General features: G+C 42.3%; 2 protein-coding genes across 4 annotated transcripts in view; both read right to left on the reverse strand.

Moving 5' to 3' along the window:
• LOC138195246 (protein FAM13A-like) overlaps positions 1 to 8,250 on the reverse strand; it is a 50,470-nt gene extending 42,220 nt beyond the window's left edge. For all 3 annotated transcript variants that reach the window (XM_069144480.1, XM_069144479.1, XM_069144481.1), the window contains exons 1-6: positions 7,983 to 8,250; positions 7,324 to 7,528; positions 6,946 to 7,155; positions 5,265 to 5,445; positions 3,350 to 3,524; positions 2,703 to 2,824 (exon numbers count right to left, since the gene is read on the reverse strand). In XM_069144480.1, coding sequence (XP_069000581.1) covers positions 2,703 to 2,824; positions 3,350 to 3,524; positions 5,265 to 5,445; positions 6,946 to 7,155; positions 7,324 to 7,528; positions 7,983 to 8,012 — 923 coding nt within the window. In that variant the 5' untranslated portion in view covers positions 8,013 to 8,250. The remainder of the gene's footprint in view (positions 1 to 2,702; positions 2,825 to 3,349; positions 3,525 to 5,264; positions 5,446 to 6,945; positions 7,156 to 7,323; positions 7,529 to 7,982) is intronic.
• Positions 8,251 to 8,521: 271 nt separating this feature from the next.
• On the reverse strand, positions 8,522 to 15,852 carry LOC138195248 (monocarboxylate transporter 9-like). Its single transcript, XM_069144484.1, has 6 exons — positions 15,563 to 15,852; positions 14,548 to 14,805; positions 12,785 to 12,928; positions 11,668 to 11,763; positions 10,377 to 11,255; positions 8,522 to 10,143 (listed from the first exon to the last, which is right to left on the reverse strand). Exons 2-6 carry the CDS (start codon positions 14,744 to 14,746, stop codon positions 9,959 to 9,961), a joined length of 1,503 nt encoding a protein of 500 aa, XP_069000585.1. The 5' UTR covers positions 14,747 to 14,805; positions 15,563 to 15,852; the 3' UTR covers positions 8,522 to 9,958.
• Positions 15,853 to 19,764: the final 3,912 nt, after the last annotated feature.

The raw sequence follows: 19,764 nt of genomic DNA on the forward strand, positions 1-19,764 counted from the left end.
ATTTCTTAGAATTAAAATCTGTAGATCTGAAATATGATCATATGTAAATGGTGGCAGTGAGAAAGCAGACACTCGTTTTGAAATTAAACCCTATGTCGGTATAATTAGAGTTGGAATTGATATGGACTGTGACGTTCGTGGGAAGCTTAGAGGTCCAGAATTGGCAGATGGAACAGCACGCAAAGGCTAGACGTGTTTAGAGAAAGCACAACATCCTAATAACGGATCTGGCATGTGCTAAGACAAATAAGCGACAAAAGGGTAATTTTCTTATTTATTTATGCCAAATAAAGTGCTCAATCTGTTTCTGTGTTTCTGTGCTGCTGCTTTTATCATGAGGGTGATAACTAAATCAAATGTTTAACTCCCGACTGTATCTATTTAATCTGAAGCCCCTCGTTCAGTTGAGGAAACAGGATGCTAATAAAGACTAACAAACTAATAAAGGAAGAGGGAAAGTTGTGGACCTTGGATTTTAGACAACACTTTAGCTGTAGAAAGACAGACAGTTGGAGTGATGCAACATAATATGCCAGAACAGACGAGAGTGGGAAGCTGTTGATGAAAAATTATTGATATTTATTAGGCCCATGACAGCTAAAAACAAACACTTAGAAGCAGCGAGAACACACAACACCGGTTAGGTAGCTTCTACTTGAAGCACTCGAGTGACAGATTTTACAGAATCTACTATATGTAGATGGAGTTTCAACGCGTGTCCATCAGGGGGGCTCTTTTAAAGGAAAAACACTGTTCGACATTCACAACTATTATTTGAATAGTAACCAGAGGGTACCAAATACTTGGATGCGAGCTCCACACTGAAATCCATATTCTTTGCTCGGGGCTAACTGAAGATATTGCTGTGGAGCCTGGCTCTATTAACCACAGTGAGGGCAAACTGACAAACAAAAACATATAGCAGGCCAGCAGCTAGATTGACACTGCACCAACATGAGCTGGTGGAAAGAAATAAAGATCCGAGTCTAAAAGTGCTCCGCTATGAAAAGACCACCGGCCCATTTCTGTGTCAGCTGAGAAAGACAGAAAGACACAGACACAGACACAGACACACACACACACACACACACACACACACAGACACAGAGACACACACACACACACACACACACACACACACACACACACACACACACACACACACACACACACACACACACACAATTAATGCACTTATCTGACTGGCTCAGCTACATCTATAACTCATCTTTCACTTGACACACATGGGCAGTTTAACAACAGTCTGGGCAGTCTGACATCTGGCAGCCAGGCTGCTGCCTTCTGTGACCTTCATATATTTTGCCTTTAGACCATAAGGCTTTTATTAGCAATACCTCATAGCTTATTTTCAAATATCATCTTCATCAAACTCCCTTCCACCAAGGACATCCTTTAATCATCACAAAGTAAACAGAACTACAACCATTTCTGTTTAAAATGACAACTGAGAGGTGTTTTTTATCTTCAAGAACTCCCATCTACACAAACGGAGAGAGACACCGGACACAGAACTGTACTCAGTCAATCCGTATTCAGTAAATGCACACGAATGCCATGACGCATACCGGCAAATCCAGAAAATACAAAAATATACTTGCGTATGTATGTGTTCAATTTAAGAATAGAATATAAAGCAATAGCCTCTAAGTTCTGAATAGCATAGATCAGCATAGATTCTGTCAACCATTATCCCACTTCTGTGAGATGATATTTTGCTAGATATCAGACAGAGAGGTCAGTTTTGCTTTACGAGAAGCGTTCACTTTTTCCTGTTGGCCACAGATAGATGGGGGCAAAGTTACTGTGAAGACGTGTTGCTCTGTAGGCAACAGTTTGTTGCTTCTTGTCTTTAAAGTGACTCAATTGAAATATTTTTGTTCAGCAACTTGTCACCTGCCCCCGTTGACCACAATATCATAAGTAAAGTCAGCTGTTTAATGTGTAAATAATTGAGCTGTTGTCTAAAAGTCCTGAATATCATATAATCAAACGATTGGTGTACCTTTTTCTTTTGCAACATCTCTTAAAGCAAGTCTGATCATTTAAAGGTTAACTAAAGCTCTTTAGAGTTTCACATCACAGCACTGAAATGCATAAATTTGTCTTTGATGTTATTGGACAACAGTAGATATAACAAAAAATGTCCTTCAGTGTTTAAGCTTCTGTCTTCTGCTGATCATTCATATATGTTTCTATCAATTACAAGCTTAACAGAGCACTTGAGTCAAAAACAGCAGTGAAGCCCTCCTAAAAGTTGCAACAGCAATGAAAAGCTGTAAAGTTTCACAGCAGGACTGTCTGACATTGATAAAATGTAGTGACTTAGTTTGACATCTTTGTAACAGCCGTGTGAACAGAGTGAAACAAACCCCCAGAGATTGGCCTTAATTCCCTGCGAATGACATCTCAGCTGTCATTTCACCAGTGATACAACCGTCAACACGACAACTGGCTCAACAATGCTGAATATTGAGTCAAAGGTCAGAGGCGAAAAGTCAGCTCCTCATTATTTACCCCAGGACAACACACACACACATATATATATATATATATAAAGAGTTTGGTGACAGTTCGAATGCGAAATAAGGCAACAAAAATTTGTTTTAACGGCTTACGTAATTAATGTTATCTATCAATCTTTTGCAGTTACAAATTTACGATTGCTGAAGCGATGACAGTACCTGATGAGTTCAGATGACATCTGCAGTGTTTGGTTAAAAGCAGCAGTTGCGGACACTGAGGCCGTCTCTCCCTCCAACTTCCCCACGTTACTCTGCTCTGAGTGACAGCTGCTGGGTCGGACCTACCAAGGACAACAACAGTGAACACACACACACACACACACACACACGCACGCACGCACGCACGCACGCACGCACACACACACACCACCACCACCACCACCACCACCAGAGAGAGATGACAGAATCTCAAAACACTTCTGCAACTTCTGTCTTTATTATTGATAGGTTTGTTTCGGCTATGCAGCTGATCGAAACTCCACAACAAAGGATATAACAGCCTCCTGAAAAATGACCTTTTAGTTTAATGGAGTGTACTGCACCAAAACAACATATGACAAACATTTAGAAATTATACTGCTGTCTATGGTAGGCCAGAAACAAAATTCATACATGAAAGGACTACATCAAAAGATATTAAAAGAACTGGTTCAAGGACTCACAACTGTGTCCCTACAGATAAAATGGTTCTACGAATTTGTTAGTAAGTGCTGTGATTATTTGAAGCGAGATTGATGTAATCGAAATTCCTAAAAATACATTTCTGTCAAAGCTAAGGGAAAAAAAAAAAAAAAAACATGATTCACCTGAAAGTGTGAGAGAGCGGAGAGAGTAGGGGGAGGGGGCGAGGCGGAGGCAATGGAGGAGGCCACTGACTCGTCGGCTGGGACTGGAAGGAGAACCTCCTGATGCCTGAGAAGATGGAGCAGCAGGGCGTTACACAAATTCTGCTCCTCCAGCATCCTGGGTCCTGATGGAAGACTGCATAAGAAAAAGAGAAGGAGGGGGGGGGGGGCAACACAAATGTCATACGAACTCTGTAATGTGAATTCAAAATGGTCCTCCATTAAGTGTTGTAACAAACAGAATGGAAAGGGGTTCCATCTAGTGGAAGGAGGCATACACAGCAGTAAACCGAAGTGAACTGGTCAGAGTGCATAAAATGTTAAACTTGACATTTAAAATGAATTTTCACCTGACAGAAATAAACAGCCGACCGGTAAAAAAACAAAACAAAAAAAAAACAAGTGAAGCTTCGCTTTAGCAACCTCCGCTCTAAATGTCTGAGATATGTCTGACTGCCGGTCATAAAATTCACGAGGGAGGTAATCACCACTTCAGACCTAAATAGAAGGTCTTCGCATCTTTATGTGGAGGCTGCGGTTTGTTTTCAAAATGTCGCCCCGTCGCTGAAATGATCTATTCTGTTTTTCTTTACGTCTTACCAGTGTGTAAGTGGAGGTTAACGTAGCATACGCACCCATAGAGGAGAAAGTGAAAAATGTGGGTGTTAATAGATGTGTGTTTATGTGACAGGACGGTCAGTCGAGTGACAGTACAGAAGTAGTCCGTCACACGGATTGCACAACAGACATATATGAGGGGAACAGGCTGTATATAAAGAGGTTTGGATGACAGGTATGAGTTATGGGTGCAGACACAGCGGAGAAGCTGTCACATGTCTTGTCATACCCGGTCATTTCAATTTAAATTGAAATGACCGAAATGATTAAAATCTTGAAATAAGCGAGACAAAAATGTACTTAAATGTAGCTTAAAAGCAAAATTTACTATTTTGGGTTAAGTAATTGCTTTGTTCAGCTAGATTTTTATTGCTAGATTTTGCGTCATGTACCCTCTCTTTCGCTGTCTAATCCTTTTCATTCAAACCATTATATCGTTGTTAAATTCCTCTGTTGCTGTTCTAATTCCTGAGTAAGCAGAAGCTAAAAGCGCAGCACTCTCTGAATCCACAACTCAAACCCACCACCGACTTTTTTTTCCCCACACTTCTGCTGCCAAGTCTACTTCCCCAAACACACTTCTCATCGTCTGGCTGTCATCATACGACATGCAGAACTTTATGGTGTGACTAAAACCACATTCCACTGACTTTCAGAAGAAAATGGAAACGACATGGACGAGACTGGGAGATCGAGTGACTGGGAAGCAGCTGATGAAATATATCAAGTCCTTACTGTGGTGACAGAAACTCAATCAGCAAAAGTGTAACTCTACGTGTACCTCCCTGGGGATTGTGTTTGTTTATATGAGTGTCTGAGTTCTGTAAACAGGAAGGGAGAAGCAACCAAAAAAAAAATCCTGATGACCTCTCATACATCTGTCTGTCTTTTTGTGTGCCATGCTCTGTGTTATTAGTCACAAACCCCACCCATTTCCTCGAAGGGACCAACCCAACTTCACGCCAGCACTGAGGATTATGAACTGGGGCCAGACACATCTCATGACAGACAAAGTACTGTTTTCTACGTCTCCATCTGACAAACACAAAATGCAAGAGAAACCACAATCATCTCGCTCCTTAAATCTCTGTGTGAATACCAACGTTCCAAGATGTGCTAAGTGACAAGGTCACCAAACTGTCTGCTCAAGATTCATGTCAGTGTGTACTCAGACGGTACTGATTTAACGGGTGGAACCTCACGTCTCACCACAGCTTTGGAGAGGATCTGAATCAGGCTTTAACAAAAAGCCACTTACTGGAATACAGAAGGCCCAAAGATGGTTGCCAGATTTTCCACAGGCATGTGATTTGATTGGCTGTGAGCGGCCACTCTGGACAGAAAATGGATGAGGTAAGACAGAGTGACGAGGCTGTCATCTGGGAGGTGGCAAAGATTTTCTCTCAGACTCTGATTCATCTCTGCCTTATCTGCATATCCTGAAAATGAGAAAACACATCAAAACCATTTTTATCAACATGCATGACAATCTAGTTTTTGCCATCAGTGGATACACAATATATGACCTGATATATAATGTATTAATTGGTATGTCAACACATGAACGTAGCACTTTGCAGACGACCTATCCACCCCACTATAAACAACAACTCTGCACATATAAAATACAATTATATAACGTGCCACTGAATAATTTATTTTAAAACATCCCCTCAGAACTCACAAATGGGCATTGATACCAGCCGTTCAATTTTACTAAGGAAATTATTAATTGGTTACCCGAAGCATAATCATTTGTTTAAGTAATACTTAATTCCCTTGCTGTGTCTATTGTTATTGTACCGAACACTTTAAAGCAACTGATATGAATTCACATTCAGGAATGTATAAACCACTGCAAACCAGTCAACTCTGTTTCCACTTCTGTGATTTGTTCTCCATTGTAGAGGCAGACATGTTGGAGAGATGGAAACATGAAAAAAATATATGTTGATGCTGCCGATAAAACTGTAAATAACCATCGCACAAGTTCCCGAACTGGCTTCAATCATTTGGCCTTTAACGCATAACTGAATCATGGTGAATAAAAATATAACATGTCTGATGGTTTGTTTCTGTTTTTTGTTTTTTTTGGCAGATATCTTAATAGATTTACTGAATGTTTTAACAGTAGTACGACAATCCCCTTGTAATAAATAGACTGTGTGATACAATGGTTTTAGGCACTGAAGGAAAAGTGGGGATGCTTTTGAAAAGTTTCTAATTAGCAAGTTAACTTAACGCAAAAAAAACTGCAGTAAACAGAAAACATCGTAAATCAAGTCATCAAACCTGCACCAATTCTTCTCGGTACACTCGCGCACAGTTTTGAAAGGCGCTTGGTAGGTAAGTGGTCTCAAGCATCTTGGAAAACCTGCCGCAGTTCTTTAGAACTGACTCAGCTGCCTTTTGCCTCTTCATGTAATCCCAGACTGACTGTTGACATCAGGGCCTTGTGGGGGCCATACCATCTGGTGCCGGACTCCTTGTTCCTCTTCTCGTCACTGAAAATAGTTCTTTATAACCCTGGCTCTATGTTTGGGGTTGTTGTCATGCTACAGAATAATTTGGGATCACTCAAATGCATTTTGCACATTGCTATACGCCATGTATGTCGACATCATAAGGGTCTGTTCATTCCCTTTTGGAGCGTCTAGGTTCTCTAACCACATGGCCGAACAGCGCGTCTTGTTCCTGAGCCCGACGCTGTCAGCATCTGACTAAGGGACACTTCAGTGTGGCAGATGCTTGTCAGCAACAAGCTTGGACTGACACTTTCACTGCTCTACCACTGTCCTGTCTCAGCAGTTGATTTAATGCTTGCACTGTCGCTCTCACGCGGTGTCCCGAGATACAGTGGCATTTCAATAGGCCTACGGTTACGTTCTGAAAAAGTTTGTGGATTTAATTCTAATAAATGCCAGTCCATTTCTTTGTACCCGTTAAGCTCAGGAGCAGCCGTTTGCGCTGGGGTTCGGGCACTATGGGGACGGGTAGCTCCCGGAAGAAGAGCTTGAGGAGCGAGGTCACAGTGGAGACATCTCCCTCATGCTCCAGGACCACCCTCTCTCCCTCGTCCCACCGCTGCCTCAGCTGCCTGGTCCGCACCATTGACCCGCACAGGCGGAACAGACCTCTGTGGTGCATTCCTGGGATGAGTAAAACAGATCCACAGTCAGCACACGTGCAGGTGATGTCTGACTATACTGTTGTGTTGAAAGAGCGGGAGAAAAATAAAGAAAGAGGGAAAGGCGGATGTGTAGGATGGAACAAGGCAGAGTGGGAAAACACGACGGACTCCAATGTGCCTCAATTACCATTCTTATCCAGGAACTCCACCATGTCTCTTAACACGACGGGTACTCCGCATACCATCTGCCCATCCTCTCTCAGTGTTTCCAAGGCGACACCAAACACACACCCGGGTGTCAGGTGCTCAGGCTCTGCTATGGAGGTGGGAGCAGCGGGCTCCGGGCTGACCTTGGCGCCGGGCTTCAGGATTCTCACTGAAGATGGGTCGCTCTGCTCGGAAAGAGGGCAGCTGATTAAGAGATGAAACTAGTTTACTGCAGTCACATTCCTCAGTGAGAAAGGTAGCGAGGGGGACCACTGTTCACGGGAACCCTCCTCCATTTTGGAGCGCATATCTGAATAAACAACAGGTGTCCACTTCATCACTCGGGGATCCTTGACTTGCACCCCAGCGACCCGTGTTATCAAAACGTCAGGTGCCGCCTAACAACAAAGGACAAAGTGTCATATTTGTTCAATAAAACAATTCATATTAAACTGCTAAAACACAAATGACCAGCTTCATAAACGGGAGTATTTTGAAGTTGTAGCAACAGTTGGCTGTCTCTTAGTAAAACGGCGAGAAGTTCTCTGTCCTCCTCCCGCGCCAAACATTTACAGATTAAAAAAAAAACCCACAGAAGAATGTGCTGAGATCCTACTTGTTGTCTGCAGTTGAACTTACACAGAGCGACATTGAAGCGCTTGCTCCCATTTTTTTTTTTTCAGCTCAGCGGACCCGGGTAGCTCTCCATTTTTTTTTATTTTTTTTTTTAAATTGCAGACAGATTTTTCCCTCCTCGACATGACGCTACACTCTCTGAAACTGTCGGAAAGTCCGATGTACGACGGAAAATCCCTGCCATCGCCCTCACATCCCAACGTTACGGCTTAAAACGAGCGGAAATTCTCTCGCGAAAAATGGGTCAGTTAGCGTCAAACGTACCGCAACGTTAGCTCCCTGGAAAAAAAAAAAAAAAAAATTGTTTATGTTGCTGCTCACGTGACACGTGTGTAACCATGGCGACCCGTAGCGGCGTTGCCAGGAGAAGGAAGAAGCGGCGGGATGCTCAAGCTGGAGGAGCTTTTCGCGGGAGCTTTTCCAACACTTTCTGGTTCCTGCTGACAAATATAGCCATGGGCTTTATCCATTTTTTTTTTTTTTGGAGCGAGATTCAAAATTTTGAAACCTCAAGATATTGATTTTTACATACTAGAAACCCATTAGGATACCATGAATCCAAATTTATTTTATTGGCACTTTTTAAATAAAACAATAGAACAGAAATTCAGACATGAATATCATAATACTGGAATAAAAAATACGAGTGGCTAAAACGTTGTGTCATCTCTACATACCCTGTAAATACCCTCTACAAATATAAAAAGCAAACACTAATGTTCCAGATTTATTCTTATGTCTGAAACTGGAACTATTAACGATATTTGTAGTGGTCTGATTAACAACATTCAAGTGATTCTAAAAGTCTATTGCAATATATTCATTACAATTATGATCACAATAATCAAATTAAACAAAGAACAGCTCTGTGGCCGGGTTTGTGCATATAAAAATCACTAGCACATAGGACTTTACAAACTAGTGCTAATACAAAAGTTTATCAAACAATCCACACACACACAAATCTGTATGCAAACATGCGTGTGCAGACATATACACACACATAAACATATACACACACACACACACACACACACACACACACACACACACACACACACACACACAACATGATGGAAAAGGACCATCCTGGTCAAAATGAATGCCAGCAGAGGTCATGATAATCATGCCACAAAGAGAATCAACATGCTGTTAAGGATGGCAAGACAGTCAGATCTCCTCAGTGTTTTTACATGTTTTTGAATCAGCATAACCGATCAAGAAACAGGAGGTATGTGGAACTCAAGCTGTTGTCAAAAAAAGTATAAATTGAATCAATGCACTTGAAATCAAAACTTATCTCGTAAGCAAGGCTTTCGTTTTGTTCCAACAGGCATTATGTGTTGACAGGCATTGACTTTTGTGGATGCTTTGGTAGGATACATAGTGGCGTAATTAAGGTATGTATTAAAACCATAATACAAAATAAAATGCTTAAGTTATGATTATCAAAAAGGCTCCCTCCCTCCCTCCTTCTAACCCCTGTAATTTCTTTTGCAATAAGATTCAAGGGTGATTATTTGTGCAAAGTGATTTCAAAAATTGTTATTGTGTTACATAAACACCCAACTATTTTACAGTTGCGGTTTGACCAGCACCATGTCTTTTTTCAGAGCTACAATGACATGGAAAAGTGTTTACATAAACACAATGTCAAATTTGGGATTTGAACAACATTGTTCAGTTGACCTCGTAAAATGAGGCAATAATGAAAAAAAAAAATCAACACAGGCATCAGAGTCAAACCTTTGAAAAGATCTGTAGTATATGGTTTGAACCTGAGAAATGCAGGCAGAGTACAGAGGAAAGGCCTGTATTTCAAAATTTTGGTATATTAAAACCTGGCAGCAGAAATAAAGGGGAAACCCCTGAATCGTCGAAGAAATACAGTTCCTCCCAGAGCTGGTTCAGGTACAGTTCAGGGACGGTTGCTGAGCAGTAGGTGTTGAGATCCGAGTCCTTCTGGAAGGTGCTCATATTCAGGCTACTGAGGCAACTTTGTCACAGTTGCTGGTATAATGGACATCTGGTCTGTCGTTCTCGGAGTGCTTCCTTTTCCAACAGGGGAGGCTGAGCACAAAGAGAATCAACGCTCCCAGCTCCACACAGCTCCCACTAAAGTAGAACGCCAGGTCATATGACTGTGTCCAGTCAAAGAACCACCCTAGAAAGTGATGAGAAGAACAGACATTATTAGCACAGTCAGCAGGGATTCCTGGCAGATACAACAGTCAGCTAAAATTATGACAAGCTGCCTCCTTACTGAAGTCAACGTGGCCTTTGTTTTGCTCTGCCTGCCTGTCAGATGTAGCATTTCGATTTTTGATATGTCTCTGAAAACTTACAACGGAGTTTATCTCAAAATAAATAAATACAAACAAAGTCAAGCCCTCCTACCTACAATAGGAGGTCCAAGCATGATCCCAAATCCCCCAAAGAACATGAGGATGCCATGGGCTTGTGTCAGTCTGTCCAAGCCGACAATCTTCGTGGTAATGTAGGAGGTGAGAGACCAGTTTCCGGAGAAGAAACCCAGGACAGCAGACAGGATCTGCAGTCCCAAATAAGTCTTCATGCTAGGGATGAGGAGCAGAGCCACACCTCCTGCAAACATGGTGAAGGCGTATAGATAGATGCTGTTGATCCACCTGATGTCCGCCAGCATACCCAGCACAAGTTTACCCACGCAAGTGGCGATGGCTCCTATCGATACCAGGGGAATGACACTAACTTCTTCAATGAGTCCTTGACTCTGCGCAACGTCCTCTATGAAGAGGACAGGAGGGAACGCGCCCAGACTGAATAGAAAGATACCGATGCAGATGGCCACCATGGCTTGGTCCTGCAGGATCTCATACATGGAGTGCATATACTTGGAATAAGCCAGCTGCTTCTTCTTGATGACTTTCATGATGGCTAACCCAGCCAGGGAGCCACCTTTCCTCTTCTCCGTCTGAACGGCCATTTCCTTGGCATCGATGGTGATGAACAGCTCCTTCACAGTCAGAGTTTTCTCTGGAGTAGTTGCGGTAGAACCTGTTGTGATCTTCAAGTCATCCAACGGGGGCTTCTGGAAAAGCTGCTCTTCTGTGTTGCGTTCCAGCGCAGCCTTCTGTTTGAGGTAGTACCCCGGCATGTTGAGGGGCCTCATGAAGCCGGCGCAGGCCATGAGGTTTAGTGCTACAGCTCCAATGATGAGCAGACAGCCGTCCAGGCCGTACAACACGATCAGCTCGTTCTGAGCAGTGGCATAGATGAATGCTCCAACACTTGTGCCTGGGGGAGCAGAGAAGACAAAAATGGTTTCAACAGTTCAATCAAATCAATTTAAAGGCACTATGCACCTTATCTTTTATTAAGAGGAACTTCACAATAGAATGAAAGATTTAAATGTTGAGATGGCTCAGTAGTTCCAAATTAATAATAGACTGACGTCAACTTTAAAAATAAACTTTGGGTGCAACTAATAACCCTGCTTCCCACACCATAATCGTCTAAGTTTAAATTCTCGGCCAGACCAGATCTGCTCACTTGTCACCAGTCCACGTCCCTACCTGATAGAGCACTCTGCCCTCGCTACACTACAGATGTTTACCTCAGCTTCCTGAGGCTCCCAGCAGCTCATACATGAAAGAAGTGATCATGGACAGCTGGTGTGCACCCAGAGTTCTCAGGGAGGTGGCAGTACCTGTGGTGACGATGCCGAGGGCGAGGCCGCGTCTCTTGTCAAAATACTGACAGGTGATTGTCAACGTGGCCGCGTAGACCAGACCACAACCCAGGCCTATGGTGGGAGGTGGGAGGGAGGAGAGAGGACAGGGACAGACAGAAGGAGAACTTCCTTTAGCTCAGGTGAAAATGAGTCAAAGCCTTTCACTTCTAAAAATACACAAGAAAGGGAATGCAACTGCACAGAAAAATGTGTTACGTTTCAAGTGAAGAAACCCACTATATTTCTGGCACATTCTAGAAATGTACATTGCAGTTATTAATCATACAATACTGTCGAAAAACATTGTGTTTGGTTTATTTATGTGTCAAGTCAGTATAAATCTGTAAGCTCAGAGGGCTCAGTGTATTAGGTGTTCTCCATGGCACCCAGACCAAAATATAAAATACGATGAGCAGTAAACAAGCCACACGTGCCCGTACAGTCACAGGCAGCAATCTGAGGGCATCTCTAAAAATAAATGTCTTCAAATATGCATGGCCTCCCCTCTCTGGCGCTCCCTGCGCAAAAGGCAGCACTGACGGAGAGAGGTTCATTAGGATTAGGCATGGCTGGGCTGTCACTTAATGCACAATAACAGGTGGTGTTGGGCCGACACAGGCACACTGGCGAGGGCAAAAAGGCAGCACAGGGTCACATGGGAATCAGGCTAAGCCATAATGTTATTTTTCCGTCAACATCCCAAACAGCTATGTCATACAAATGGTGCAATGCTCAGCTGCACAGAATATCTTGTCTTGTCAACATACTTTCATTGGCAACGGTACTCATTAAGTGGTGATTGAGGATATAGTCTGCTTTTAATGTTGCATAATAGTTTAACTTGGCATGTGCCCTTGCTTGTTTCAAACGATTATACAATGCGTTGTGAGATTCTCATGTTTGAAGGGATAAGAAGCTTAGTTAACTCCCATGACCGAGGCAACATCAAACACTTTTTTTTATTCTCACTGACAAGATCCAAGTCTCCACCTGAGTGTCTTTAATAAGGTGTCTGGGCTGTTTGTGGCCTTATCTTGATCTCTGGCTGAGTGCTGCATAAACCACACATCGTTTTCATGTTGTGTTTCCTTACCAACCACAATCCCATAGGAAAAGATGAGGAACTGGACATTTGGAGCAAAGGCACTGAGCATCAGGCCGCCCGCCACCATCACGCCGCTGAAGATGGTCACGGGACGAGCCCCAAAGTTGTCCACGCAGGCACTGCAGACAGGACCTGAGGGACAGGAGGTAGAGAGAAACAAAAAAGAGAGTCGGAAAGAGATACAGAGAGGAAAAAAGTTAATGACAGAGGAACAAAAACATTCAAAGAAGAAAGGGCAGTGATTAAACTAGGATGCTTTATTCACCGTATTCTTAATAACAAACAGGGTTTCTGAGAAAAATCCAACCTCATCTCACAAAGCACTGCTGCGTCTGACAACGACACTGCCACATCACATTAGATTCAATCTGGAAACCTGTCAGAGGTCTTGTCACATCCCTCAAGGAGAATCTTAAGAGGTCCAGTGTTTACATTTCACTTAAGAAATTTAATAGTTTAACTCCAGTTTCTATTTCAACTGGCTTTAAGGTTGGAAAAGTCAACTCATTCCTCACTATCTGACAGTATACATTACTTTACTGGTGTTACATGATGTATATACAGTATTGAAACATTTCAGCGATGTGACTACTCCTGAGGCTGCTTTGCTCAGGCATCAAGTGACATTTACTGTTTACTTCCCCTCTAACCAGGGGGAAGATCCTGCTGTTGTGCAGCAACAACTGCAGTGCTGCAGCAGGCTGACAGCTGGGACACGTGTCCAGGACTTGGCCAGGCCTGAGGCTAGATGTGGCTGGTAATGATTTTCAACTCACCCCTTTGAAAGAGACAGTAAGAAGACACGCTAGTAGAAGAGCTTTGCCTCATAAGGAAATGTCAGCCAGGGCCACTATCACTGATCTTGTTTGTTCAACAGTCATGCAGTATACTTTAATAATATCTTCCAGACATGACCGATACTGGTTACTGAGTGTGGGTGTTTCTCTCAACAAGTAATTGATACATCTATGAATCCAGATGCTTCTCTTTGCATTTGTTCAAGTCAGTATATATACACAAAACCTTGCTCAACAAATATACGGTAATATTCAAGTCTCTGTGTTTCTCTCCAGATCTATTTTTCTCAATCTCTTCCCCCCCCCTTCTGTGGTTAGATTACGGGATAAATGATCCTCCTACATTCATAGCATGGATGACTTGCACTTGCTCTGCTCTCTGAGAAAATCAATTACTGCAACTCTGCTTAGGGAGCCACAGAGTGCCCATCTTAGTGATGCCTTTCTTCTCCGTCCTGTTGAAATTCTACAATAAGTGAACTCTTGAACACCTGTAGCTATAATAAATATACCCCTTGGCGCTGGTTTGATTGCCCTTTTACATGGCAGTCATTCCTTAGACTTTGAACGAGTATTATGTCCCCTTTGTTATCATGATGTGGTGTTAAGACTGAGTAGGAAATGGTAGGACAATATAAGGCGTTTACTTTTCACACTAATAAAATATACTATCTCTAGCTCATTCCCACATGTCAGCAATATACATTAATCCTAATGATATGTAGTTCCAACAACAATTTATTGCTTAGCACAGATTTATCAGATGCCAAAATAAGGAGGACACGAGCTGAAATATATACACATCTTCTGCCTTTTGTGTCTCTCTCTCTGAACATGACACTAAAATATTAGCAGTATCAGGCTCTTCCCATCTCTGGCATTAAATTTAGCTGCTTTACCCCAAAGTGGACCCATGTCAAGGTTTATTAGATTATTACAATGTGTGTTACTCACTGGCTATCAGTCCCACTCCAGCCACAAGGGAGCCCACCCAGGCCGTCATGCCCTTGCCCTCCTGGAAGGCATGCAGCCACTCCGGGTACAGGACGCCCACCGACTGAGGTGATCCGTAGGCCAGGAGCTGGGCTAAGAAGGACGCCACAACAATCGCCCATCCCCAGCCTCCATCCAGCACTTTAGCCGACTGAGCCATGCTGCTGATGTTATTGCTGTCCTCTGGGATCTGTTACAGCTTTGATGGAGGAGGGGTCCCTGGCAAAAAAAAAAACACAAAAAAAAAAACACAACAACAAACATTACAGATGTAAGTCTGACAGGAAAAATAATTTAAAAGATTATCAGAGAAGCACATACATTTCTGCCCCTGGAAATAATCTTAAGTAGGACCCACAAAAGCTTTCAAACTGTTTACTTACTGCTGCAGCACCTGGCCAGGCAAACAGCCAGATCACCTGTGTAAGGTCCCAAAAACAAGCTGACTGCAACTCACTCGTAGTCAGCAGCCCCTTTTGTTCCTTTCTCTATAACCACACCTTGGAGGAGGAGAAAGTAAAGAAAACTGCACTGCTTTGTGCCCTCTGCACCTTTAACCTGCTTCTACCATCAATCTGCTCAGACAGACACAAGGGAAAGGCTTGTCTTCTGTGCTGATCTAAGTTTTTCAGGCCACTTTCATTAATAATGTGTAGCCCATGGCAACTTTATATATCACTGCAGCAGTGTTAATCACCTCTCAGTACACTTTGTTTACAACGTGGTTTCTTAGTGGGGGATAAAAGTTACAGCAAAGCTCCAAAGATTTCAGATTTGCTTGCTGACAACGCAGGTAAACTGTATGTTGACATTTTTTCACTAAAATCTAAGACAATCATAGCCTGAGGAAATGAATGTACACTATGAGCTAAGGACCCCCATATTCACTGACAACAAAAACACATTTTCTAGTCATATCTTACAAAAACAGGCACGCCGACGTTGACATTTTGTTAAAAACAGATGTGACACTCACCTCAGCATCTACAAAAACAGCAGCAGGCGCCTGCAGAGCTGCGCGCTCTGCGGGAACTTTCCATGTAGGATGGTTTCCTTATTAAAAAGCCCTTCTTACAGAATCGCTACGAACGACAAACGAAAAAAAAAAGCATCATAGGAGGATGCTGGTCTGTCTGAACCGCAATCTACGATGCCCGTGTGCGAAGGAGGCACTCTGCATCAATAATGTTCATTGGGCATCCGTTTCATACTGCTTTGTAGCCGGCGACAAAACCGGTTCAAAGCTGTTCTCGCTGGTCCAGCAGCAGCTTGAACGCAGCTACGGGAGGAAAAGCGCTGCTTCCTATTGCGCGCCTGGAGCGCAGCGCACAGCGGACAGATATTGTTTTCCGTTATGAGAAATAACTGCTGCGGTTTGTGTGTCACATGTTTGCTTTTTTTTTTTTTTAAATCTTCTCTAGGCTGCGTATCAAATTATTAAGTAATTGAAAACTCACAGAGGAGTGCGCACACGCGCACACGCACAAACTGTTTACCTGCCACAGGTCTCCAGGTCCTATGACACAAATCAAGTTCTTTTTTATTTTTTACAAAGCACTCATTAACGCAGCTGAAATGGTTAAAGTAACACTTCGTGCAATAAGTAGTATAATTTACTATATAAAGAGGAGCCAAAACTCCCAACTCATCTAACTGCTTCAGTGCCTTGTCGAGTTTATAGTTGGGGGCTCGTGTGCAGACGATGGGGCTGGGTGTGTGGGCTCCTTTTCTCCAGGAACATTGTTAATATTGCCATCAGTCCAGTCTGAACCGGTTGATGGATGGAAATAACAACACCACACTGCACCAGCAGGGCGCACTGCTCGGAGTCATCTTTCTGGTGAGCGCTCATTTAAGGAAAATGCACAAAACGCTTGATTGGAATCATAATGTGCCTCCTCATCACTGAAAATAACTGCAACGAATATAAGAGAGGCACAACAATAGTCTGCAACATGGAGACCGTCTGCCATGCCGTTGCGATAAGACAATCATACAGGAAAGGGGACAGATGACTGCAGGATATTAGTCATGTCTTAGTACAACAGACAGTTCATGATAATGAGAGAATAAAACAATAAATGCCAGTGACATATAAACAGTAGACCTACAGGAAGGAAAAATAAAATGGAGGATATATTATAGGGTCCACTTGATATGGGGCTCAACTTTACAATTTAATTTGTAAAAATTGAAATAATAAATTTTATAAGATCTACTGTCACTTGGTGAACCTATATTGCCTCTAACTCTTTAAACCCCCTCCTACTCAGAGATACACACAAGAACCAGAAACATTTTAAATTATTTAAAAGGAGCTTAGAACCACTGTTGGCTTGTAACAAATACTGTTTCCCGTTTTCCATGCACTCCTACTATGGTGTGATAGCAGACAGAAGTCACACTGCAGTAGCATTGTAAAATGATACCGCCAATGTGATTGTCCCTGTTCTCATAACCTCAGGTCACAAACGCAAATGGGAGCCAAGTCAGTAGCATAAAGCAAGGAAGACGACTGTTCATAAAAGAGGGGGAAGAAGAACTGAAAGAAAAGTGGGAAGGAAACATGACAGGAGGCAGAGCAGAATAGGGGCAAGGACGAAGAGAGCAAACAAGAGGTGAAACTGTTTTTCACACTGAATGACCCTAAAAATTCTTCAGGAACTTTGATGCTTTTTCCCATAGTTGCGGTCTGCTGCCAGGAAGGGTCTTGCAGAAAAGATTTAGGCTGCGTAATCCCCTTCTGTCTGAAAAATGAAGTGAAAAAAGAACAAGGGAGACAGACTTCATTGTACTTCAAACTGGCATTACACTGACATGTTGCCTCAGACCGGTTTCAGCTGGATATAGAGCATATAGGGAACATGGCGTAGGGATCTGAGGGAGTTCAGGGAGTGGATTACATAGCGTTTACTTTTAACTCTATTGACTTGTGCTAGTGTCAATGTTGGTGCTGAATTTCACTCGCTTACACAAGTTATTCAATATATTTATTGACACATTCCCGGTTTCTGTGTATGGACCAGTGTATGGGTTAGAAATTGGGAGAGACATGTTAAAGCGTCAGCTTGATGCAGAAAAGTAAATATCACCCGTTTCCAAGTTGATGTAGTAATTACTTCATGTCATTATGTAATCTATTTGAAATGTACAATATGCTGACAGTGCAAAACAACCGAGATGACATGGGCCAGAGAATAGATTTAGATCTCTGACGTCTTTATTATAGTGATTCTGATAATACAACATCAGTTGCCAGGTAAAGTCCTGCAATCATAGCGTCACATGAAGGTAAAAACATTGCTGACCTGGACAATTACTGGTGTATATCCAAGCCTTCTAAAAATCCAAAGGTTTTTAACAGTTAATCACAATGTGTTTGGGTTCCTTATGGTTGAATTTATAACTTACTGGTGGAACTTAAAACAGCTCATGCAAACATTTCAAAATCCAGCCCATGAAATGCTGACAGTGTACAATAAGGATCTATTGTGGGGCCTCTAACATTTACCTTATAATTTATACAACATTTAACATTTCTTAAATAATTTAGACTCTGCAAATCAATAACATGTACATGTAATTACTTTCAAAGACAGTTTTTTTTTGTGACATGCGATTTATGCACACCCTATATTACAGTGATTGTAAGGTTTTCATGATTGAATTCTAAACCTTGACATTTACCTTAATCTCTTAGTGGACGGTAAACCATTTTGTTTACAATTATTTCAGCCATAATGTTAAAGTTCAGTTCTAGTTACTAAATAAATATCATTTTTAAACATGGTGACTTGGGTTGAGCAATAATTGTCTTTGTTTTATGTAATGTCCCATCTCTATTATTAGTATGAAATTTCAGTAGGTAAAAAACATATTCTGAACATCGAGACCTATTTATTGTTCTGTCCTCGTTGCAAAGCTCACTTTATTCAGCCACATCCCATAGTAAACACACACACACAAGTTTACATGAGCTGACCTGATATTCTGACATTTGAAATACCTTTTGTCTTTCTCTAGCACTTTTGTGACACCTTAGAAGCAGCAGCCCGCTGTTCTTTTTCGTACAAGGCTTGGCAGGTATAAGCACACAGAGCCACCCTGCAGTCTGGATAAATCTCTCTCTAGCACCATAGAGCTACGAGGTGAAAGGCCACTTTAGCACCCAGCATGGCCACCCTGAGCCTCCAGTCCAGATTCCTGCTTGGATTAGTTCAGGTTGCTGGCTTCAGCAGCAAGAAAGAACACTGCAACACAGTAGAAAAACAGAGGATACACTTTAGTTGTATCAGAGCTCTCAGCAAGAGAGATACTTATGTCATTCTTCGGATGAGGTGTATATTTTGATTCTGGCGAGTTTAAACCCTAAACGAATGTGTGAAGGGGCTTCAGTTACCTTGTAGGGATCTAATGGACGCCTAATGTGTTTCACAGGCTGTCATCCCACTCATGTTTTTCCTCCCACCACAGGTTATTGCACCCACATTACAAAGGTTTGCCATGCTAAATGATCCTGGAATGATTGATTTATGGAAACCCCTCCTCCCGTCTCCAGCCAGTTAAAACCGGTTAAGACTATGGAGACTAGGAAATGAAAATTAGATCCTGGCACAGAGTCAATGGAGCTGTCGTACTGTGTGCAAGAGCACATCACATGATGCGGTTGTGCTACAATAGATTAACATCAGAGGACAAGCGGTTCCACATTTCAGTTTTCAGCTAGCGGCAGGGATGGTAATGTCTGTCTGCTGGTGGGTCTATCCAGCACCACGGAAATATCTCGACTAAGATTTCAACAGATTCTACTGTAACACAACAAATGACCACGGGTGACAGATTTTTCTTCAATGTACCCTGGGATTTATAATTCTATTCTTATTTCGTTGCTGTAATCATTGTGTTTCAGTACCGATGAAAAAAATTATACAAGAATCATAACACTGTTATGACTGGCTACGGTGGTCACCCTCCTATTTTGGAGATTTAGCGTACTCACATCCACTAATTTCTACTTTTAAAAAAAAGAAGAGTTCAGCTGAGGCTGATGGGAATGTCAATACATTCGCAGGTATTTGGCAATAAGCCAATTATTACTTTATATTTAAAGAAAGACAATTTGATCCAATGATGGTGCAACAGACAAAAAGTCAGGGTAAACGTTTTTTTAGACTCTTC

The sequence above is a fragment of the Embiotoca jacksoni genome, unplaced genomic scaffold (genome assembly GCF_022577435.1).
Source record: "Embiotoca jacksoni isolate LCO1_2020_lvr unplaced genomic scaffold, fEmbJac1.0.p SCAF_12, whole genome shotgun sequence".
Classification (NCBI taxonomy): Eukaryota; Metazoa; Chordata; class Actinopteri; family Embiotocidae; genus Embiotoca; species Embiotoca jacksoni.